Source organism: Saccopteryx bilineata, chromosome 4, assembly GCF_036850765.1.
Source record: "Saccopteryx bilineata isolate mSacBil1 chromosome 4, mSacBil1_pri_phased_curated, whole genome shotgun sequence".
Lineage (NCBI taxonomy): Eukaryota > Metazoa > Chordata > Mammalia > Chiroptera > Emballonuridae > Saccopteryx > Saccopteryx bilineata.
The window spans coordinates 8,775,302-8,801,064 of NC_089493.1; the positions used below are offsets into that span (position 1 = coordinate 8,775,302).

Below are 25,763 nucleotides of genomic sequence, written 5' to 3' on the forward strand. Positions count from 1 at the left end.
GGGAAACAGGGAACCACCATACATTACAGATTGCTTTATATTCAATTATACATTGACAGTAAGTTAAAACTACCTGAACTTGATAATCTTTTACTAAATTTAACATTTTATTTCTACTTACTAATGTTAGTCATTTGCTTGTTCATAAAAGACTGAGTTGGCATCTTATGCAGCAATTATAGAAACCTGTTTTGCAAAAACAATGATGTTTTCAAAATTTTATGATCTTCACTGTTACTATCAGTGACTTTGCAGCCACGTCTTCTGTATGGGAGAAGTAACCTCATAACTAAAGTTGCTTCTCTGTCGCTTTGTTCCAATTACTTTCACTACACATGCTGAAAGCAGCAAAAATCAGTGTGCGGCCTCTCAGAGTCTGAGCTCGTACATCCTCCCCTATCGGAAAATACGTCAGCATACATAATATCAGGTCACAATTTTCTCCCAACTTCTTGAATATTTAATTTAAATGAAGTCAAGGTAAAGTTTGTTTATAAAATATATTGGTTTTAATTAGACTAAAAGTGTACAAAATTTGCATATGCAGAAACTACCAACTGTTTTGTAGCGGTATTTTATTGTTAGTTCATTACTTCTGTCTATATTTTAGCTATTTTCACTATACTCTTAAAACACTAAAAATGGTGTTTTTCTAAGAACAAGCAGTCACTTCCATTATAGAAACTTATTTCTTGTATCACACCAATTCACCAGTTATAAAACTTTTTAAAAAATCAAGTTTTTAACCTACATTGATCAAAATTACACATAGCAAAACCGTCTATCTGGACTACACCTTACCTCTATCCCATCAAAACATAGTTTGATAACTGGCACAAATGCCTCTTCAACGGCCTGTAAGAAAATCAAACAAATTCAGTCTCTGACCCTCCACATTAGACCTATACTAATTTCAGTACTTTTAAATGAATGTGATATTTCAAATTATTAAAAAGTAACTTAGCATAACACCTGACAGACTGGGCTTCTCAGCTTTAACAAACCAACTAACCTAAGTTCTAATCCTCGATCTCTAACACTAGGATGTGCGATCATGTCCAAAATGCTTAATATTTATTTTGTTTGCCTCGTTTCCTACTTTGTACACGAAATTACAGATTTGTGATTTTTAGGCTTATTGTAAAGAATAAAATGTAAGCAAGCATTTATGTTAAGCACTTAAAAAGGGTTTGGCAAATTTCAGGAGTTCAATAATGATGGCTATACCATAAAATTCACTCAATTGACTAATTTTTATATCTCCTCCCCTTTTACCCCGAACTTTTACGCACTCTTAAATCTTTTACTTCTTCTTGTAATTTCAACTTATCATAGAAAGAGGTGAAAAAGTCACTTCGGTCAACATGTCTTGGTGCAACACACAACGCATCGATGTCGGCACCTAAAAAAGATGAAGCCTGTCAATTGTTAATTACTATGCTGAGAATCTGTTAACGTCACACTGGTGAGTATCTAAAACCACACCCCTCCCCTTAAAAAAAAAAGTCAATACAGGAATAACATGATTCTAATTAATGGGGTATGTTTTTACTGCAGCATCCTTTAGTTGCAATGACCTAGGTGAACTGGGAGACAAAGACTAAGATAAGACTTCTATGGTGGAGAGAGAGGCTTTAATCAAGAATACGTCCAACATCTGGCCCTGGCCAGGTTGCTCAGTTGGTTAGAGCTTTGTCCCAATTCACCAAAGTTACAGGTTCAAGTCCTGGTCAGGGCATATACAAGAATCAACCAATGAATGCATAAATAAGTGAAACAACAAATCGATGTTTCTCTAATAAATAAAAATTTAAAGTTTAATAGAATAAAATCAATAAAAAACTTTAAAAGTTTTAAAAAGTAAAACTCAATAAATAAAAAAAATAACTGAGCCAACATTTTGATGTCATTAATCATAAACATGTTCATCAGTGAAACAAAGAAACCATTTTCTTCTATACATTGTGTAACTGGCACTTCTAGTCTCCTGCATATCCCCCAAATGGGACCTACAGGATAAACATCAAGAAGGACCACTGACAAGAAGCCAATGAGGTTGATCGTGGTAAGATATTTGTTATTAATTTAGTGCTTGGTAGCAGGCCAACACTGAATATGTAGGGAGAACACAAAAAAAGACAATTAGAATCAGTAATCAGGATCTTACAAGGGAGCGATGTAACTGTAAAATCAGGTCACACAGTCATTTTCCTAAGACTTAGCAGCTGAGGCCCCACCATGAGGGCGTTCTGGGGCCTATGCACACAGCAGTGCACAGCACACTGCTTTGTGGCAGATAACTTCTAACACAGAGGCCAGTGGCTAATGGTTGAAAAACACAGCCTCAAACACTCCAGAAGAACCCTAGCTCTGCTGAGGTGGCTGGGTGAGTCTGCTCAAGCTGTATTGCCTCTTTAAGTCTAGGCTCCTATGTTACATGAGAATAAGTGCTGAGGAATAAAAAGATAATGAAGACCAAGAACAGACTTGCTCCATGCTCAGTAGAGAAAGGCTCAGTAAATGTTCTTTGCCATGGTATTTTTGTGTATTTACCTTCACAGGGGAGAAAACTAAGTGTCAGTAAGAAAATTCACAGGCCCTGGCCAGCTGGCACAGTGGTTGAGCGTTGGCCTGGCATGTGGATGTTCCAGGTTCGATCCCGTGTCAGGGCACACAGGAAAAGCAACCATCTGCTTCTCCACCCCTCTCCCTCCACTCCCTCTCTTGCAGCCATAATTGGTTTGAGCATATCACACTGGGTGAGTATGGCTCCATGGAGCCTCCGTCTCAGGTGCTAAAAATAGCTCGGTAGCGAGCATAGCCCCAGATGGGCAGAGCATCAGCCCTAGACAGGGGTTGCCGGGTGGATCCCAGTTGGGTACATGTGGGAGTCTGTCTCTCTACCTCCCCTCCTCTCACTTAGAAATGAAGAAGAAGGAAAAGAAAGAAAAAATCCACAGGTGTTTTTTAAAAGCTTTAATTCATTTTGTTCTGGTTTCCAGAGCAATACTCCTCAGGCAGAAGGAAGGACTGAGAGCAGCACTGTTCAGAAGAGCCTTCCACTGGGAAGTGTTCTACAGCCACACTTCCCAATATGGCGGCCACTACCTGTAGGTGGCTAGTCAACATTTAAAATGTGACTACTTTTACTGAGGAACTGAATTTAAAATTTTAGTTAATACTGCATTGCACAGCACAGGTATAGAAAGCATCATTTTATTTTTCTTTTTACCTAATTTAGGCTCCTTGAAGTACTACTCTCTTTAATGTAAATTTAAGCTGTTATGCCATATGCAACTGAGAGGGATACATCATTATAATTTTAAGAACTAAAAGAATATTCTTTCTCGCCTGATCAGTGATGGCACAATGGATAGAGCATCAATCTGTGATGCTGAGGTCCCAGTTAGAAATCCGAAGTTGCTGGCTTGAGTGTAAATTATCCCGCTTGAGTCCAAGGTTGCTGGCTTGAGCAAGGGTTACTGGCTTGGCTTGAGCCCCCCAGTCAAGGTGCATATAAAAAGCAATCAATGAATAACTAAAGTGCTGCAACAATGAGTTGGTATTTCTCATCTCTTTCCCTTCCTGTCTCTCTCTCTTCCTCTCTCTCTCAATAAATAAAAGTATTCCTTCTCAAAATAATTAAAACATTGTTTACCTTTTGTGTGTACTCCTAATCTGTAGGATCCAAATGTAAAAATTTTTCCTCCAACATTTTCAATTACAGATTGTGGAAGATTCTGTTGAAACAACAACAAAAAATGGTTATTTTCTCAGTGGAGCAAAACAAAAATTATTTCAAATAACAATATACATTAAAAATAGACAAACAGAAAAGGCCAAGTAAGATTTCAGTGAAAATTTATATAGAAGGTAAACAAATTCTATAAACTCTACAAAACACCAGGCTTTTATAGATAACCTCATTTGAAATGGAAGCAATTTTCAATTTTTAATGAGTGTTCTATAGTAAAGACCCTTACTATGTATTTTAGAACTCTGCCACATTTCTGGAAACTGCATTAAAGATGACTATGGTAAAGGTGGTTGTGTGATTATACAGGAGCAATGAACCAGAGATCTTACTCAAAACAAGGATGCTGCATAAACCATGAATGTTAGAATATAACAAAACATATTCTGGTTGCTTAAAAGATTATATTATATGCAATGATTATAGCAAATATCCCATAGTACATCAGAGTATAATTTTACCATATCAAAATGGACTGATTTTGAGTCCAATACTGGTACATATGGTTTCGTTTTTCTTCAATTTCCAAGACTTTGGTGAAATGATTCTGAGCAGAAATCTTTCTTAAGACTAGAAACTGATGCTTTCTTAAGACTAGAAACACCAGAAACAGGAGAAAAGAAAGCATTTAAAACCACCTTTCTGACCCTGTCGTTGAAGGACCATGGTAAATATCCCTGGTGATAAGGATAATTTCTGCCCAAACAAAAGATAATTTTAATGTGTGCGAGGGTCAATTATTTCTCTGTATCTTCTAATTACTCAGTGTAGTAAAGTACTATTTAGTACCAGAGTAAAGAGGAGACCACTCTCTCCCTCTGCCCTGCCAAAATGATTTCAATGAAATGTTACTTCATATTCCAAAAACCATAAAAATCTTTACAGCACAGGTATAGAAGGCATCATTTTATTTTTCTTTTTACCTAATTTAGGCTCCTTGAAGTACTACTCTCTTTAATGTAAATTTAAGCTGTTATGATATGCCATATGCAACTGTAAAGATTCAGGGACTCCCCTGCATTTTAAGGACTCATTTGATCATCACTTAAAAAAACAGAAAATCTATATACATAATATTACATTTGTTGAAAGCTGTCAAGGCCAAGAACCACAAAAGACATCAAACAGCCAAAGCAATATTAAGAAAGAAAGAACAACAAAGCTGGAGGTATCATGCTACCTGATATCAAACTATACTAAAAGGCTATAGTAATCAAAACAGCATGGTACTGGCAAGAAACAGACACACAGATCAAAGAAATAAAATAGAGAGCCGAGAAATAAACCCAACCTATATGGTCAACTAATCTATGAAAAAGAAGGCAAGAATATGTAATGGGGTGAAGAGAGACTCTTTCAATAAATGGTGTTGAGAAAACTGGATGGAGACATGCAAAAAAACAAAAACAAGACTGGGTCACTGTCTTACACCATATACAAAAAAATTTTAAATGGATTAAAGACTAAAATGTAAGACTTGAAACCATAAAACTCCTAGAAGAAAATAGGCAGTAAACTCTTTGACATGGCTCTTAGCCATTTTTTTTTTTTGGATATATGTCTTTTCAGGGGAGGAAAACAAAGAAATAATAAACAAATACAAGATTCTCCCATATTTAACATATATTTTTAAAGTACCTTTCCAGAGAAATAGCTATTATTTCAATAAAGTATATAAGCAATTACTGAGTTTCAGCTTTGAAATGTTGCAACCAAAAAGGTACTTATTTAAAAAAAGAAGGCCCTTGGCTCAGTGGATGGAGCATCAGCCTGGTATGCAGATGTCCCAGTTCAATCCCCGATCAGTGCTCACATGAGACAGGACCATCTACTTCCCTTCCCCTCCCTCTCTCCCTTCTCTCTCTCTTCTCCTCTAGCAGCCAGTGGCTTGACTGGTTCAAGCAATGGCCCACGGTGCTGAGAACAGCTTGGCTGATTTGAGCATTGGCCCCAGACCGGGGTTGCCGGGTGGATCCCAGTCGGATCCCAGTTGAGGCACATGCAGGAATCTGTCTATCTCCCCTCCTCCCACTTAAAAAAAAAAAATTCACCGAATTCAGTTCAGTTTTTCCTGTTTTCAAAATAACTAGAAAACAATACATAAATTCTGTTTTCAAGACTCTAAATCTACTCACACAATAGGTTACAAAAGACAACTGCTATGTTCATATACAAGTAAGTCACCTTACCTTGCTTTCACTGATTTCTCGTATCCACTCTTTTACCAGATTATTTAATTTTCCCAAAATTAATATCCTGTTGATAAAGTAAATACTAATCATTAAACTGTTTGTTATTCCAAATCATTACTTATTAAAATGCAAAACCTTTTTAACGGTGGCTTCCTAACTTTTAAAGATTTTAAGTAATCAGAAAGAAAAGTATATAGTGGTTAAATTATATGTGGACACTGTTACACTGGATAAAGGCATTCCCCTTCCGCCTGACAATTCCATACTGTAATTATCAAAAGCATCAAAAATCAAAATTAGGGAAATGGAACTCTGTAGAAGCTTTCTAGGGATCCTCTTGTCTGAAACAGACATTGGGGGAATAATTCTGATTGTGAGTTGAGAACGCCTCAGAATTAGTTTATGCTAATAAGAAATGATCAGTGTTTATACATCTACCTGCGCTGCAGCTCCTCTTCCTCCTCAAAGACCCCAAAGGGCCTCAGAGTCTCGATGAGTTTCTGAGTGAGCAGGCAGTCCGTCTCCTTGGGGGCCGCTAGGCTGATGGGGGAGGTGATGCCATAGTGCCGCTGCTGTGGCTGTGTTTGCTGTGATCCCTGCGTTGTGACTGGACTACAAAGGTAATTGAGTAAAATTACTGCCAAAAAATGTCTACAATTTGAAACAAACTGGCATGCCTAGAAATACTGCTTTAGTAAAATGCATTTCTAAGTATAGTTGGTTCATGCCACATGCAAAAGACCTTTGTTTTCAAAAGACATTTTACTTGTCCTACAACAAAAGTTTAAGTTACATTAACTAAATGTAAGTGACCAAATGAAAACATTATTTCTCCTCCCACCCACTCAAAATTTAACTTTGTCACTACCTAAATATCTAAAACTGTAAGAATCAGATCAAATATAGTGCTGGGGAAAAATGCAATCTACAATAGAAGTAAACTGAGGAATTTTATTTCTTAAAAAAGAACCAAAACCTGTTAACACTGTTATTTCTAAAGCAATGACAAACATACTATAAAAACACTATTTTACCAATAAGAAACCCCCCAAGTGAAACTTACCTGACTCACAATGAATAAAGCTCATAGCTGAATAGGACATAAAAAACATAAACATAACTTGGGGAGGCAGAGAACTAGATTCACACAAAGCTTGTTACAATTTGTATTAAGAGATTAACACTTCAACAATGAGGCAAGTTTAAAAGGTTCTTCCATTTCAAGAGAAATGCAAATTTTACAACTAATGGGATTTTAATACAGCATGTTTTAGTTATTTTGGGGTGAACACAATTCTTGCTCCCCCCACCATTCTGTTAAATAATTAACTTTATAATTCAATGGACAAAGACTCTTAAAAATATGTAGCACAAGTATTATTTAAAAACTAACAAGTCACAGCCTGACCAGGCAGTGGCGCAGTGGATAGAGCGTCGGACTGGGATGCGGAGAACACAGGTTCAAGACCCCAAGCTCACCAGCATGAGCGCGGGCTCATCTGGTTTGAGCAAAGCTCACCAGCTTGGACCCACGGTTGCTGGCTCAAGAAAGGGGTTACTCGGTCTGCTGTAGCCCCACGGTCAAGGCACATATGAGAAAGCAATCAATGAACTAAGGTGTCACAACGAAAAAAACTGATGATTGATGCTTCTCATCTCTCTCTGTTCCTGTCTGTCTGTCCACATCTGTCCCTCTCTCTGACTCTGTCTGTAAAAAAAACAAAAAACTAACAAGTCACAAAAGACATGAAACCAGGTAGGGGCCAAGGGAAGAAAGAACCTAACATCTGTATCAGTTATTTCTCTCAAATTCTGTTCCTTAACAAATTTTTTGTTTTACACATACACATTTCTTTAAGTTCTAAATACCATTTTCTTTTTTAAAATTAAAGTGCAATAAACTACTTAAACATTAACAAACCAAATCCAAGAACCCCAGTCAGGTAAGTGTCATTATGCATTTACTACCTATTCAATGGGTTCTGGTTTATACTGAACTGTGATCTGTGGACTGTGTTTTGTATTTTGTCTTCTGGTAATTAACACAGACCTAAGAATGCCATGATACCCCTACTCTTTTTTTTTTTTTTTTTTTTTTTACAGAGACAGAGAGAGAGTCAGAGAGAGGGATAGACAGGGACAGACAGACAGGAACGGAGAGATGAGAAGCATCAATCATTAGTTTTTCGTTGCGCGTTTAATTGTCCATTGATTGCTTTCTCATACATGCCTTGACCTCGGGCCGTCAGCAGACCGAGTAACCCCTTGCTGGAGCCAGTGACCTTGGGCTTAAGCTGGTGAGCTTTTGCTCAAACCAGATGAGCCCGCGCTCAAGCTGGCGACCTCGGGGTCTCGAACCTGGGTCTTCCGCATCCCAGTCCGACGCTCTATCCACTACGCCGCCGCCTGGTCAGGCGATGCCCCTACTCTTGTCAGTAATTAGCCAGTGGGCTGTGTATCATCTAATCAATGTCTCATGATCTAGTTAGAAATTGTCTCAATTTATAAAATATTTTTTTATGTACTGTACTGATTTTAGAGAGAGGGAGGGAGAGAGTGACACGACCTGTTTCTGTATGTGCCCTGATCCGGGATTGAACTAGCGACCTTTAAATGTTGGGACTATGCTCTAACCAACAGAGCATAGCCCCAGCCAGGGCTGTCTCAAAATTTAACACAGAATTTACAGTAACGTTTACTAAGTAAATATCACAATTATTATCTCTCACAGCAGTTAATTCATGTCAGAGCACTTGCTCCTTATTCCTTTAATCTAAATTGCATAGCTATACAGGCTCTGATGTTATTTCAGAGCTGAGGATGCTCGTGAGCACCAAGCACTATTTGAGGACTACATATCTTTCATTAATGTTCTTCTAAAATTTATGCAACATCTCCTATTATTATAATATACAAATTAAGTATAAGTGCATTCATAAAGTCTTGGTTAATACATGTTTCCATCAATCAAGAAACAATTATCTGGTTCCATAAAACTGACATTAAACAGGTGGCCCTCAAAACCAGTCATTTCATAACCCTCCTTCACACCATACACTTCAGAGATGTCAGACAATTAGGTTAAAATACATATCCCAGAGTGACTACATTCTCTTGTGTCGTTCACTGCTTCATGAGTTTCTCCAAATAAACTACAGCACTTCATTACAATCCCAGGATTATGAATACTTTTATAAATTATCTTAACTTGAGCAGAGCCAGAAATGAAAATGAGTGTAAAGTTCATTCTGATAGAATTGGTTCCAGCAGGGAGAGCTTTCAAGTCAAGTATAAACTGAGTAAGTAATAAACCGCTATTGGAAAAGTTTTTGTTTTGAGCAAGTAATATTTCTCTACATTCTGTTCCTTTTTTTTAATTTTATTTATTTATTTATTCATTTTAGAAAGGAGAAGGAGAGACAGAGGGAGAGAGAGAGAGGAGAGACAGAGAGAGAGAAGGGGGGGGAGGAGCTGGAAGCATCAACTCCCATATGTGCCTTGACCAGGCAAGCCCAGGGTTTCAAACCGGCGACCTCAGCATTTCCAGGTCGATACTTTATCCACTGCGCCACCACAGGTCAGGCTACATTCTGTTCCTTTTTGATGGGTTAAATTCATTACCAGTTGAGTTTTAGATCAAAAAGAGTGAGTACCCATTTTTTGTGTACTCTCAACATTCTCTCTCAAGTACTCAGGTTTTTAACTGTCATACAAAAACAATGGTTGGAAGGCCTATTTCAACTATAGTATATGATCCGAGTATTAGGATATAGACTTGGATTTCTAAATTCATACCAAGTTTGTTCATTCTAATTTGATAAACAAATGTTGAATATCTACATTAGTTTCCACATTAGCACTTTGACAGCAAAACAAATTACATAGAAGTTGTAAGTTTTTACTTACTTTATTCAAAATGTCACATCTATAATAAAACTATATTTATGTATTTGTCCCATCTAATCAAGAAAGGACATATATAGTATGTATTAATATTTATGGTATGCCTATATAGACATATCTAATTGAAGTATACATATAGAACATATACTAATTCAAGAAAGAACACATATAAAAATAAATCACAACCAAACAAAAGGAAAGAAACAAATACATGTTCTAAAAGTTATAAGATAACCTGTTCCTTCAATAAAAATGACAATAAAAAGTGGCAGGGCTAGAAATTCCAGGCTGCCAGATGCTTTGAATTTCCGAAGTGTCCCAAGTAGAAACACTGACTTTACTTTAAATGGAAGAAGTCGTCTTCCGCTTAACTTAATATTAGAAAATAAGCAGAGCAATAAAACTTAGGGATCTTTATGTTGCTGTCTGTGGCTAACAGAACACAGACTCCTCCTGGAGCCACACACCAGACAGCTATCAATCCTCAAAATACAGGGCTCTTCCTTCTGTTCTCAGACACACCAGACGCCCGCCCATGTCTACCACTTTCTAGAGACTTTTTTTTTTCTAGAGACATTTTTTAAAGATAAAACTATAATTATGTGAAACGACAAAAAAACAACAACTAGATATAGAGAGCTACAGTATGTGTAACTCATTAAAATTTCTTTCTGGTTTTCAACATCAAGAATATTTGTTCTTTTGAACAACTGATTTATTTTCATCTTATAAACATGATTTGCATTCACCGTTAGGATACTGTCTGAATTCAAAGAGACACTAGTGTTGAGTCCAGTAAGTTCTCTACAAGTATCCAAGGATCACTGTTTCTGTAAGAACTATTTGGTGCCCTAATTTAATTTCTTCCTCTGCTTTATATCTCTATCCTTATTCTTCCTTTCTACCCACCTTAATGCAAACATCTTGCTAGTTTTTACCATGTGACTAAAGCATTCTTGGAAGTCTTACTCCTTTCTGGATAAGAGTAAAATAAACATACCTACACATACAGTACATACACAAATTTTACTTCCTCCCACGTGGGGCCGAGGGCTGAGAAGGAGGTAGAAGAGGGCACAGTGTTTTCAGAATCCTTCTCTCTCTCAGAACATTTAGAACATGGGGTATTTACTGCATTTAAATTATTTTCATCAGGGCAAAGAGGATACATGTCCATGTTTCCTTTTTAAATTGTTTTGTTTTGTTTTTTCTAACAACATTCTATGTAATAATTCCATTTTCACTACTCCAATTCTGACCCTTGATATTTTGGTCCCACTCTCTCTCCCCCCAACAGGCCCGTCCACCATCCATACTGCTAATTATATCTTCCTGAAACACGGCTTCCTTAAAACTCCATGGCATTCAAAACTGTCTACAAATTCTACTCTCAACTTCAGCGATCTGATCAAGTAGGAGAGAAAGCAGGCCTATTTTCTTTTCTACTAGTTATCTCCCTCTGTTGTTGCTGCTCCCACTAATATTATTTCTGGTAAGCTGTGCTCTATGGACTCACGTTGAGTTTACTGTATCTCTTCTCTAAGTTGGATGGCAAACTAGGAGTTTAAAAACTATGACACATTTATAATACTAAAGTTTTCCAAACATATAAAGTTTTTAGCCTGACCTGTGGTGGCGCAGTGGGTAAAAGCGTGGACCTGGAACACTAAGTTGCCAGTTCAAAACCTTAGTCATGGCAATAGGGGAGTTGATGCTTCCTGTTCCTCCCCACCCTGCCTTCTCTCTCCTCTCTCTAAAATGAATAAATAAAATCTAAAAAAGAAAGAAACCAGAAGCCAAACTTATAAAAAAATATAAAGTTTTTAAACCAATACTCAAAGCTCCATCCTTTCCCCATGATAGAATCCTAGACTTGACTCTAATTAAAATGTTAGATATTTAGTAATAGCAACATTTTTTGTAAAATTAGCATAGTACACCCCTTATTACAACTAGATAGTTGATTTAAAAGTTTAGGCACCCAGCTTAACCAATAATACATTCTGAAATATCAAGAACTACTTTGGTACAGTAATTATTCAATATAAACCTAACTTAGAGTATGGGTTCCTATGATTCGTTTGTACTGTAATTTAGTAGTCATATATCTAAGCAGTCCAAGTATGCTCAATCTTTGGATTTATTTATTATTATTATTATTATTAGAGAAGCAGGAAAAAAGAGAGACAGAAACTTCAAGCTGCTCCTATATGTAAAAAGTGGGGAATCGAACCCGGCAACCTCCGCACTCCAGGACAATGCTCCAACCACGCAAGCTATCCAGCCAGGGCTTGATTTTTATTGATTTTTAGAGACAGAGGAAGGGGGAGAGAGGGGAGAAGGGAAGTATTTGTTGTTCCACTCAGCCACGCTTTTCTCTTCCTTTTTTTTTTTTTTTGGTTACTTCCCATGTGTGCCCTGACCAGAAACCGAACCCACAACCTTGTTCTTTCCAGACAACACTCTTAACTGACTGAGCTAACTAGTCAGGGCCTGTTTCGGGTTTTTTTTAACAGAGACAGCAAGAGTCAGAGAGAGGGATAGATAGGGACAGACAGACAGGAACAGAGAGAGATAGGAAGCATCAATCATCAGTTTTTTTCATTGTGACACCTTAGTTGTTCATTGATTGCTTTCTCATATGTGCCTTGACCGTAGGCCTTCAGCAGACCGAGTAACCCCTTGCTCAAGCCAGCGACCTTGGGGTCTTGAACCTGGGTCCTCCGCATCCCAGTCCAACGCTCTATCCACTGCGCCACTGCCTGGTCAGGCCTGGATATTTATTATTGATAACTATTCCAAGTCAATGAAGTTTGGAAAACTCAAATGGCTTTGGTTATATATAGTAAAATCTAAATTCCTGATGCCATATCTCAAAACATTTAAGAACTATAGATATTTCAAAATGTTAAAGGAAATGAACACTATTTTTAGAACCACATTTAGGCAAGACACAAATCCCAAAACTCATACACAAAACAGATTTGTCTACATAAAAAAATTTCAACTTTTATATAGCAAAAATACATCATAAACAACGCTAAAGCAAATGATAAGGGTGGAAAATACATGTCAACTCTGCTAAACAGTAATAGTCTAAACACACACACACACACAGCTTCACTGCAAATCAGAAAGGCAAACTAAGACAACCATTTTCTGCTTGACCAGGCAGTGGCACAGTGGAGAGCGTTGACCTGGGATCCAGCTTGCATGTGGGCTCACTCTTGAGCGCTGGCTCGCAAGCTTGAGCTCAGGGTCACTGGCTTGAGTGTGGGATCATCGACATGATCCCACGGTTGCTGGCTTAAACCCAGTGGTTGCTGGCTGAAGCGCAGGGCTGCTGGCTTGAGCAAGGGGTCCCTGGCATAGCTAGACCCCCCCCCCCCAATCAAGGCACATATAAGAAGCAATTAATGAACAACTAAAAGTGCCACAACTACAAGCTGATGCTTCTCATCTCTCTCCCTTACTGGGTCTTTCTCTCACAAAAAAAATGACAACCATTTTCTACCAGACTGGAGAAAAACAGCTGATGGCTGATAAACATTAAAAACTTACTATAAACCTCCAATGAATGAGCACTCTTATCCATCACAATGGAAGTGAACTTGGTACATCCTTTTAAAAAGCAATCTGGCTGTCTTACTGGGTGGTGGCACAGTGGATAGAGCGTCGGACTGAAATGCAGAGGACCCAGTTCGAGACCCCAAGGTTGCCAGCTTGAGTGCAGGCTCATAGGTTTGAGCAAAGCTCACCAGCTTGGACCCAAGGTCACTGGCTCGAGCAAGGGGTTACTCGGTCTGCTGAAGGCCCACGGTCAAGGCACATATGAGAGAGCAATCAATGAACAACTAAGGCAGTGGCAGTCAACCTGGTCCCTACCGCCCACTAGTGGGTGTTCCAGCTTTCACGGTGGGCGGTAGCGGAGCAACCAAAGTATAAATAAAAAGATAGATTTAACTATATTAAGTTGTTTTATAAAGATTTATTTTGCCAAACAGCGAAAATCCGACATAAAGTACTTGGTAAGTAATTATTATTATATGCTTTAACTTGTTATAACTCTGCTTTATAAATTTTATAAAGTAAAGTTACTTCCCTACTTTATAAATCACCATTACTGTGGAACTGGTGGGCGGTTAGAAAATTTTACTACTAAGAGAGATACAAAAGTGGGTGGTAGGTATAAAAAGGTTGACTACTCCTGAACTAAGAGTAATGATTCACACAACATCTACCTAGTCATCACAACAAAAAACTAATGATTGATGCTTCTCATGTCTCTCCGTTCTGTCTGTCCCTATCTATCTCTCTCTCTCTGACTCTGTGTCACTGTAAAAAAAAAAAGGCAATCTGGCAATAATCATCAAAATTAAAAATGCAGCCTTGGCCAGTTGGCTCAGCGGTAGAGCGTCGGCCTGGCATGCGGGGGACCCGGGTTCGATTCCCGGCCAGGGCACATAGGAGAAGTGCCCATTTGCTTCTCCACTCCCACCCCCTCCTTCCTCTCTGTCTCTCTCTTCCCCTCCCCCAGCCAAGGCTGCATTGGAGCAAAGATGGCCCGGCCACTGGGGATGGCTCCTTGGCCTCTGCCCCAGGAGCTAGAGTGGCTCCGGTCGCAGCAGAGCGACGCCCCGGAGGGGCAGAGCATCGCCCCCTGGTGGGCGTGCCGGGTGGATCCCGGTCGGGCGCATGAGGGAGTCTGTCTGACTGTCTCTCCCCGTTTCCAGCTTCAGAAAAATAGAAAAAAAATAAAAATAAAATAAAAATAAAAATAAAAATGCATGTATCAATTTTAAAGTTTATGTCTAGCAACTTCACCTCTAGCAATCTACCACTCACAAATATACTGTTATCTTTTGCCGCAGTTGACCCTGTCAATCCCATGGACCACAAAGTAACCCAAATGCCCAATATGAGAAGGCAGGGAACCATTGGTAGTATGGGTTCTGTATAGTTTGGGGTGCAAAGGCAATTAACATTTATTATTTGGGAAAGCACCACTGATGATTTGCTGTTCTTTCTTTTTCTATTAGTCATCTACCTAGACTACACTCCTCCCCTCCATTTAGAGGGCACACCTTTTTCACTTTTTCCTGCTGCATAGCACTGACTTGTTTGTTTCTATAATATTTATTTTAAGCTTTTACTTTGCACTATGTGTTGTGTAAGGATCTGAACCCCAGGCCATTTTTGAGACTATCACTGAGAACAGAAGCTGCCCTAGTATTCCTGACATGAGCATTGTCTGTCTGTCTTATGTATCATATTTAGGTGTTCAGTAAGTTTCAGGCTAAGTATTTATTATAACTATACTTTTTGACAAAACTAAGTTAAATGAGAAAAAGGTTCTTTTAGGAAAACTGGATTGACGAAACTTGATCAATTTGGATCCTTAACAGTTTCCCGGAGCAATAAATCATGATGTGCTTTGTATCTGCTAGTTTTAATCTGAGTATTGAATTGGAAATTTCATTTTTAAAGTCTTGTTTTATTTTACTTTTTTAATAATACACTGCTGACAAAAGTTAGGGGATATTTCATTGCTTCATATCCATTTTGAAATATCCCTAATTTTTGTGAGCAGTATATATTTTTAGCATAAATGGGGTTTTTAGCTAGTAATCAAAAAGTTTTACATCAAGCATTTGTTTGGTGTTCCATTCTGCCAGGGGCTGATTTTAGCCTCCTTACTATTACTAACTTAATTTAATGGTGTATTTAGCTACCAGCAACAGAAAACACTATTTCACTTCTTTGTAGCTTTATTCAGCCAAGTTTAAACTGAAAGCTTGATATTCCTCTTTGGAAGCAATCGGATAAAGCTCAGTAACGTAGCTGATGTAACTATTCACCAGTATAATTCGCTATTTAAAGGTCTCCCCCTTAAACATAATGTGCCTCTTAGGGTTAAGCAGGAAAAAAGGGCTCTGGACAGAAGAAGAATAAGGGATCTCTCTCAACTCAGCGAATGTGCATTAAATATTAACTCTCAGCAGAAACAGTACAAATCTCTTTCCCATTAAGGGTAACATATTTTAATTTTACTAATAGCTTCCAATCGAGCATATAACCAAGACAATGTATTTATTTGCTATGAAATTCTTCTAAGGATGGCTAATTTGCCTGCCATGAGTTCTATGTAAGTGGTAAAAAATACACTGAGAGCCTGACCTGTGGTGGCGCAGCGGGTAAAGCGTCAACCTGGAAACGCTGAGGTTGCCGGTTCGAAACCCTGGGCTTGCCTGGTCAAGGCACATATGGGAGTTGATGCTTCCAGCTCCTCCCCCCTTCTCTCTCTCTGTCTCTCTCTCCTCTCTAAAAATAAATAAATAAATAAATAAATAAATAAAAAATACACTGAGAACCTAGTTATATTCTTAAAATTTGTACTCCAAGTGGATCATCCAACCAATATTTAGAAAGCAGCAGCAGAGGTTCAGACTCAAACAAACTAATAGTTTATGCTGAAGGAGAATCAATTATGATGACTCCCAAGGCCAAACTTTGGAAATTTAAGGTTACTTATGCAGGGAAAGAATACTTGTTACTCATTATAACAATGGCCAGGTTATTTTTACTTCCTTCTTAAGGGTACTTCCAACTGCCCCTTTGCTCTCTCTCTGCAGAGGATCTTCAAAGGAAATGCATGTTTACCTCCCTCCTTAAAGAAAGACTGGAAAAAGGAAGTATTAATTAAAAAGGAAACTTTTAATTTCTAGAAAGAAAGACAAATTATTTGAGTTATTTCCTCATTAATGCCTTTTAAAAAAGGCTTGTATTTCCTATCACTGATCAATCTTGAATACTGCCAAGATGATCAGTTTACTAATTTTGTATTGTACAAAGCCAGACAAACCACAGCACTCCTGCGTCAATGTGCCAAGAACACTTGAAAACGAAGGAGATGTAATAGAGTATCTGAAAAAGCATAAAAATGAGTCTTAAAGGAACAGTCAAAAGTATATTAAAGCACAATATTATACATTAATTTCAGGAAATGCAATTTTGATGTTTGCGATGACCAAAATGACAGGAACGCTATTCTTAACCCCAAACTATAAAAACTACCATAAATTTCAGGAAGCTGGTTTCTGGACAAACAATGGAATATAAATTTGAAAGACAAATCTGTAACAGAAGAGGAAGAAAGTAAAAATATCTTTAAAAACCCTTAAATCTTTTCTTTCCCAAGCCTTAAATTCCCACAAATGAGAATGCTATGCAATCCTACAGACCTGAAATCCAAAGATTAAAAAACAACAGACACCTTCCCACAGAAAGCAGAATGGAGTTTGTAACTGGTAAATCTGAGCATGGCTTCAAATAAACTAGTCATTAAAAAATATTACTAAGGGCCCTGGCTGGTTGGCTCAGCGGTAGAGCATCGGCCTGGCATGCGGGGGACCCGGGTTCGATTCCCGGCCAGGGCACATAGGAGAAGTGCCCATTTGCTTCTCCATCCCCTACCCCCCCACTCCTTCCTCTCTGTCTCTCTCTTCCCCTCCCGCAGCCAAGGCTCCATTGGAGCAAAGATGGCCAGGGCGCTGGGGATGGCTCCTTGGCCTCTGCCCCAGGCGCTAGAGTGGCTCTGGTCACAACAGAGTGACCCCCGGAGGGGCAGAGCATCAACCCCTGGTGGGCAGAGCCTCGCCCCTGGTGGGCGTGCCGGGTGGATCCCAGTAGGGCGCATGCGGGAGTCTGTCTGACTGTCTCTCCCCGTTTCCAGCTTCAGAAAAATACAAAAATATATATATATATTACTAAGACCTTGGGCTCTATAGTATATTTTAGATATACTATTAAGTATATAATAAATGTTACCAATATTAGATTTTAATGGTCTACATAAAAAAAAACCTTCATATTGAAAATTAATTCTATTTAAGACATACAAACAGACTCCAACTGAGTTAATCAAACAGTTCCCAACAAGCTTCACAGGACATAGTACAGTACTAGAATGAGAATGAAACTGGAACCCAGAGTTGAATTAAGGCCCAATCTACAACTTACCACCCTAATTCCTTGGACAAGTAACTACTCTGAGCCTCAATTTAACCAACTTTAAGGAGAACTAATGCCCCTAATGCTGTTGTTTTGCCAATCGTAAACTGAGATTGTGCAATTAATTAAAAGCTGATGAAACAAAGAATAGAATAAAAGCCCTGGCCGGTTGGCTCAGCGGTAGAGCGTCGGCCTAGCGTGCGGAGGACCTGGGTTCGATTCCTGGCCAGGGCACACAGGAGAAGCGCCCATTTGCTTCTCCACCCCTCCGCCGCGCCTTCCTCTCTGTCTCTCTCTTCCCCTCCCTCCCGCAGCCAAGGCTCCATTGGAGCAAAAATGGCCCGGGCGCTGGGGATGGCTCTGTGGCCTCTGCCTCAGGCGCTAGAGTGGCTCTGGTCGCAACATGGCGACGCCCAGGATGGGCAGAGCATCGCCCCCTGGTGGGCAGAGCGTTGCCCCATGGTGGGTGTGCCGGGTGGATCCTGGCCGGGCGCATGCGGGAGTCTGTCTCTCCGTTTCCAGCTTCAGAAAAATGCAAAAGAAAATGCAAAAAAAAAAAAAAGAATAGAATAAAAGATATGCCTCCCACTCCACCAAACAAGGGAAAATAGCTAAGAACCGTTTTGCCAGAAAAGTAGCTTTTATAAACTTGCCTAGATACAAATGAAGGTTAAAATTTAATTTAAATTTAACTTAAAGGTGGCTTAGTTACCAAGAAACGGAATGTCTAATGACTCAAACAAAACATTTATTTTTAAAACGAAACATTTTAGAAATTCCATGTTATCAAACCAGAAGGCTTTCCCCTAAAGCAGAAGTCGGGAACCTATGGCTGGCGAGCCAGATGTGGCTCTTTGGATGGCTGCATCTGGCACGCAGACAAATCTTAAATAAAAAAAAAATGTTAAAAATATAAAACATTCTCATGCATTACAATCCATTCATTTCCTACTGCTTATGTTCATGGTTGTGGGTGGCTGAAGCCAATCACAGCTGTCCTCCAGGACAACACCAAATTTTTATCGGATAATGTATAACGTACATGGGTCGTCGTATGGCTCTCACAGAATTACATTTTAAAATATGTGGCATTCACCCTGACCAGGCGGTGGCGCAGTGGATAGAGCGTCGGACTGAGATGCAGAGGACCCAGGTTTGAGACCCCGAGGTCCTCAGCTTGAGCAAAGCTCACCAGCTTGGACCCAAGGTCTCTGGCTAGAGCAAGGGGTTACTCAGTCTGCTGAAGGCCCACGGTCAAGGCACATATGAGAAAGCAATCAATGAACAACTAAGGTGTTGCAACGAAAAACTAATGATTGATGCTTCTCATATCCGTTCCTGTCTGTCTGTCCCTATCTACCCTCTCTCTGACTCTCTGTCTCTGTAATAAATAAATAAACAAACAATAAAAATGTGGCGTTCATGGCTCTCTCAACCAAAAAGGTTCCCGACCCCTGCACTAAAGGGACAGCTTAAGTTATCAGGAAATAGAACTAAACAGGCTCATAAACTTCAACTCAATACCTGCCCTCTCAACTTCTCCATGAAAAAGAGTGCACTGAAATCATGCCTAAGGTAAAATACCACATAACCATACCCAACATTTATTAAGCAGCAAGCAATTCCTTACGAAAATTTCTAAATCCTAAATTCTGAGAATCAAAATCTCTCACTTAGAAGTTACCTTCTCTAACAATTATCTCATGAATGGTTTTTCAATAACAAATGTTTTGTGTCCTTGCCTGATCAGGCGGTGGTGCAGTTGATACAGCATTGGACTGGGACACGATGGACCCAAGTTCAAAGCCCCGAGGTCGCCTGCTTGAAACACAGGCTCACCAGCTTGAGCGTGGGCTCAAAGACATGACCTCACGGTCACTGGCTTGAGCCTCCAAGGTCGTTGGCCTGAAGCCCAAGGTCGCTGGCTTGAGCAAGGTCTGCTGTAGCCCCCAGTCTAGGCACATAGGAGAAAGCAATTGATGAATAACCAAGGTGCCACAACCAAGAAGTGATGCTTCTCATCTCTCTCCCTTCCTGTCTGTCCCTCTGTGTCACAAAGAGAGAGAGAGAGAGAGAGAGAAATCAACTGATGAATAACCAAGGAGCCACAACCAAGAAGTGATGCTTCTCATCTCTCTCCCTTCCTGTCTGTCCCTCTGTGTCACAAAGAGAGAGAGAAAGAGAGAAATCAAGTGTCCTTTCTCCATATTATGTTTAAAAAGCACCAGATGAAAACAGCAGGCTGGGGCAGTGGTTAGCTGCTACTATACAGCAGCACTTCTCAAACTGTCTTAGGGCCCTTTTATGATTCTTAAAATTTACTGAAGATGCCAAAGAGCTTTTGTTTATATGGATTATGTTTACCAGTATTTATAGCATTGGAAATTATAACTAGAAAGTTTCTTTAATGTTTACTCATTTAAGTAACAAGAAATCTATTACATGTTAACATAAATAACAAAAAAACAACTTTTCCAAAACAAAAACTCATTAAGAAGCATGGCACAGTTTCATCTTTTGGCAAATCTCTTTAATTCTGGTTTAATCAAAATGGTTGGATCCCCATAGTATTTGCTTCTGCATATAAGCTGTTTCTGGAGACACATATGAAGAAAACCTGCCATCCGACTACTGTAACTAGAACAGTATTTTAGTAATCTTTTCAAATAATTGTGGATATTCTTCTTTGACACTACACCAAAACTCCACAAATGGTAATTTAATTAATATTAGGTACAGCATAAAAGCTGATACTGGATCAATAAACCCTTTGTACTCTGTTGCACTAAAATCCACTGGTCTATCTTGCACTTTGAATGTACCTTTAACTCGTAATATTTTGTTACATCATGATTGTGATTTGGAAAATGTGGGTTCACTGATTTATACATATCTTCCCAATGCTGACACATTATTATAAGCTATTAAAAAACTACATTCATTCAAAAGAACTATATTCATTAATATCACCACCAATCTAATTGGAAACATATTTGTTTGGAAGCAGTCAAATTCACCATGGCAGAAACAATCTTTCCAAAATTCTAATTTTTGCATGAAAGCTCAAATTTGATCACTGGCCACAAATTGTTATTTTCTTAGAGATATGCTCACTTCATTTTCAAGTAAATACTAAATAGTCAAGGATGAATACCCACAGTTCATCACTTGTTCTTTCAGGCAAAAACAGAGCTCCATGAGAAAAGCACTAGTTTAGCACACAGATCAATCGATCGTATTGTATGTTCTTCTCACAACGGCCACAGAACTCTTTAGTATACAGCTTTATGTGTGTTTCCCATTTTACCACAGCATATTTAAAAGACAAACTCAAGGGTCAAGATTTAATAAAATTAACATTAGTGCTTCATCAAGGATTTTATTTAACTGTGTGTGTGCAGTGACGAAATCCAGTGGCTACTACTACGCCGCCTCTGCCTTGATTCTTCCTAAGCCATGAGCTGAAGGATCACCATTGCTCTGAACCACCGTACTAGTGTCAACCCAGCAGAAAGACAAGTCATCTCAGTATTGTTATGAAAACAGTTTGGATTTCATGTTTTCCTAAAAGGATCTCAGAGATACCCCTCCCCCCCAAGGCTTTCACACTGCTACACACAATGTCCACCAGCAGGTCCCAGTTCTACCTGTGATGACTACATGAGACTACTCTATCCCTCTTTTCTGCAATAGCCCGACACATATTGAGGAAAAATATGTCTTGCTAAGTATCTCTTCTAGCAACTTTCACAATAGTCTGTGAATATGACACGAATGCTAGGTCACTTGTACTGGTTCCTCTCCTTAGTCTTTTCAAGTAAGATAGCTAGAAATGAGCTGATACAAATGATCTAACCAGTGCAGAAAGCGGAATACAGTTTCCACGAGGGCATCATACTGTTACTAATGCAGTGGTCCTCAACAAAAAGACTTTGCCCCCACAGTACATTTGGCAGTATCTAGTCTTTTTTTGGTCGTCACTTCTAGGGAGATGGGAGAGTTTGGCTCCTGAAACCTGGCAGGTAGAGGTCAGTGATGCTGGGAACACCCTACAATACACAGGGCAGCCCATGAAAGTAATTATGCAGCCCAAAATGTGAGAAACTCTATTAATAAATCCCATTACTATCAAAATTGCTGGAAGCTTTCATCACCATGGCTCTTAAATCATATGAGCTTTTCATAATTATATATGCAATTACATGTGATTTTTAGACAAAATATGAACATTTGTTCACAATGTTTTGTAATGACCTAAACCTCAATAATCTATTTTGATTTGGTCCATTCAATCCATCTGACAACTCACCTATCGTCTATGCCTCACCTGTGCCCACCTACCCAACTAAGGACAGGCATACCAAAAATTCAAGCCCAAGTCAAACATAGTATAGCCTGAAAAATCACAATTCAAAACATCAAAGAAACAAAATTAATGACAGTGTGACACCAGAATACTAAAAACAAAGTAAATTAATGACAAAAAAGGCCTATTTAACTAGGCAGGCTTTGGTCTTTTGTGTACATTTAGGGTGAAAAATGAGAGGGATAGCTAATGAAAAACTGGCCATATTGTTCACATTTCAGGAAACAAACTGGAAAGGCAATATTCATGTCAACTTGCTGTCTTGATTCTCTCTTCCATCTTAGATATATGAACTACTGTCAAAGAATTTGAAGCACTTAGGTCTTCAAAGAAAATGTATATCTCCCTCCTCAAAGAAAGTTTGGAAAAAGTAGGTGTGAAAAGACTTAATTTCTACAAAGAAATACAAATTACTACCTGACTTCCTCAGTAAAGTCTTTTAGGCTTACAATCACTGATCAATTTTAACACATGATTATCAGGAAGAGAAGTCCCTTTACAAAAGCAGCAATAAAATATGAGCTAAGAAATCACATGGCACCACTACAAACATTTAGGCTCATTTTAATTGCTACTGAACTGAAAAAGGCCCCCCAAAAAGTCCTGCGTAGGCTTGGTTCTCCTGGTGCCTCTTTACCTTTCCACAAAAGGATCAATCAATTACTGGGGATCTTGGAGGTTCTAAGATTTTAGGTTTGTATATATAATTAAAACAAATATTCTTATTACAGAACTACGTTGATAAGTCTCAACAAAATGACAGGAATGAGTGAAGAGTATAAAATTACTTTTTAAAATATTGTGTAAAATGGAACAGATGTCCTTAAAGCCTGTGTCAAAGTTAGAGCCTCACCTGTAAAGAGACATATACATATACACATATGTACATTCATATATATATAAATAAAACTAATCGGTGAGAGGTGCAAAAAAGTCTTTACTTAAAAAACAAACACTGGCCTGACCTGTGGTGGCGCAGTGGATAAAGCATCAACCTGGAAATGCTGAGGTCGCCGGTTCAAAACCCTGGGCTTGCCTGGTCAAGGCACATATGGGAGTTGATGCTTCCAGCTCCTCCCCCCTTCTCTCTCTCTGTTTCTCTCTCTCCCTCTCTCTCTCCTCTCCAAAAATGAATAAATAAAATTAAAAAAAAAAAGAAAAAAAAACAAACAAACACTGATTTGCTGCAAGAGCTGCCTAGAAACCACAACACCTTTATTGCATTTAAGTAAAACTTTGAGAGTCAATCACAAGCTTCGTTTGGGAGCTACAAAGAAAACTCGGTCCCCGGTCTCAAAGGGGGCCCTTTTGCTCTAAAAATGAAAGAAATGCAGTCTCACTATTTAGGCCTCCACATGCTGTAGAAGCGCAGAAAACAAACTGTCACCTTTCCCTCCCAATCATGATTACAACTACATCTCACTCTTTCCATGAGAAAAAGAAAACTTTTCAACCCTCCACAAAGGAGAGGAATACAGTAAGAAAGACAGTGTAAAATGCACGCCTCGCGAGATGGGAAGGCAGAGAAGGGCCGGCTTTAAGTGTAGAATCAGAAAAACAAGAGTGTCACTGAGAGACCCAGGGAGCAGGGAACAGGCGCCTGTCCCGCTATCCTATCAAAACAGAACTGGGCGAGCCACACGGAGCCTGGCGCGTTCCGGAGGGCAGGCTGGCGAGCGCCCCGAGGCCGGCGGGGACAGGCTGGGGAGGACCGGGGCGGGGGACTGGCTGGCGAGCGCCCCGATGCCGGCGGAGTCAGGCTGGGGAGGACCGGGGCGGGGGACAGGCTGGCGAGCGCCCCGCGGCCGGCGGGGACAGGCTGGGGAGGACTGGGGCGGGGGACAGCCTGGCGAGCGCCCCGAGGCCGGCGGGGACAGGCTGGGGAGGACTAGGGCGGGGGACAGCCTGGCGAGCGCCCCGAGGCCGGTGGGGACAGGCTGGCGAGAACCGGGGCGGGGGACAGACTGGGGAGGACCGGGGTGGGGGACAGGCTGGCGAGCGCCCCGATGCCGGCGGAGTCAGGCTGGGGAGGACCGGGGTGGGGGACAGGCTGGCGAGCGCCCCGATGCCGGCGGAGTCAGGCTGGGGAGGACCGGGGCGGGGGACAGGCTGGGGAGGACCGGGGTGGGGGACAGGCTGGCGAGCGCCCCGATGCCGGCGGAGTCAGGCTGGGGAGGACCGGGGCGGGGGACAGGCTGGCGAGCGCCCCGAGGCCGGCGGGGACAGGTTGGGGGGACAGACCGAAAAGGACCGTGGCGCGGAGGAGGGGTCCCGACAACGGGGCTGCCCCCAGCGCCCCAGCGGCCTCCGCCGTGGAAGCGGGTCAACCCGGGAGCGTGCCGTGGACACCCTGGAACCAGGACGACAGGGACGCAGCGGGGGCAGCCCCGGAACCGGGGCGCGAGCGGGCCCCACGCCGCGCGCAGCCCCGAAGGAGCAGGGCCTCCGCTTCGCCGCCGGACGCCGCGGGGTGAGAGGCGCCCCCGACTCTCCCGGAAGAGGAAGGCCGCTGGCCCGACGGCGGCTGAAGCCGGGAAGGGGTGGGGGAAGCGGGAAGGAGCGCCAGGGGAAGTGCGGCAGCCAGTGGGCGAGGAAACAGGAAGCGCCCCAGTCCCGCCGGCCGCCCCCACGGGGCGAGAGCCCGGCCCGCGCGCCACCCCTCCGCCGCCTTCTCCCGACGCCCCCGAGGCCCCGCCGGCGTGCTCAAGAAAACAGAATACAAATTACTTACAACGGCATCGTCTCCTGCGCCGGCACCGCCCAGTCACTTCCCCCCCGCAACCGCCGCCGCTGCCGCCCTGGGCATGATCCACTGAGGCGGGAGGGAAGGGGGGGGCCTGCCGCAGCCCTGGGTCCAACCCCACTCCCGCACCCGCTCCCGCCGCTTTAAGCGCTTCTCCTCCTTCCCCTTCGTCCTAACATGGCGCCCGAGCGCTACCACAGCAACGTTCTAGAACCGCTGACGCCGCCACGCACGCCGTGCGCGCGCCTGCGCAGAGGCAGCCCGGCGCCGCGAAGCCTCATGGGAAAAGTAGTTCTGGGGGCAGCCGAGGGTCGAGCAATTTTCTCTTTAATCCCCGTCCCTCTTTCGCGAGAGGTACAGTGAGTCTAACGGGAGCTGTGCGGAAGGCTCGGAGCGGCAGCGCAGCCCACCAAGCCGAGACGCTTCGGTCGCCGACGGCGGTATCGCGGTCCGGACTTCGCGAGGGAGGGCTCGCAGAGGTGCCGGGACCGCGAGGCGACGCTTCCGGCGCATTATGAGGTCCTGCCGCCCTCGTCGCCTTAGTTCGTGGCGGCTGCGCCTCCCCTCGAATGGCGCCTGTGCAGAGGCTTGGACGGGGGTGCTGAAGCACGCGCGCGCGCCCCGTGTGTCACCCCAGAGCGGGGCTCAGAGCGCGGCCAGGGTCGGTGCCTTGGGGTGGTAACAAGTGACCCAGCCTCTTCACACCGCTCTTCAGAGTGGGGCTAAACTCGATTCCTGCTGAATGTCATAGATCGCGCCCGAGGGGTGCTTGGCGGAGCTGGGACGGAGGGCGCA

The 25,763-nt window shown here is 41.5% G+C and overlaps 1 protein-coding gene across 2 annotated transcripts in view; it reads right to left on the reverse strand.

Annotated features, from left to right (window-relative positions):
- The window catches only part of PAPOLA (poly(A) polymerase alpha), a 60,857-nt gene extending 35,671 nt beyond the window's left edge, over nt 1–25,186 (reverse strand). For both annotated transcript variants that reach the window (XM_066276264.1, XM_066276263.1), the window contains exons 1-6: nt 24,957–25,186; nt 6,385–6,558; nt 5,944–6,010; nt 3,659–3,740; nt 1,293–1,402; nt 802–855 (exon numbers count right to left, since the gene is read on the reverse strand). In XM_066276264.1, the coding sequence (XP_066132361.1) occupies nt 802–855; nt 1,293–1,402; nt 3,659–3,740; nt 5,944–6,010; nt 6,385–6,558; nt 24,957–24,964 (495 nt within the window). In that variant the 5' untranslated portion in view covers nt 24,965–25,186. The remainder of the gene's footprint in view (nt 1–801; nt 856–1,292; nt 1,403–3,658; nt 3,741–5,943; nt 6,011–6,384; nt 6,559–24,956) is intronic.
- Between the last annotated feature and the right edge of the window lie 577 nt (nt 25,187–25,763).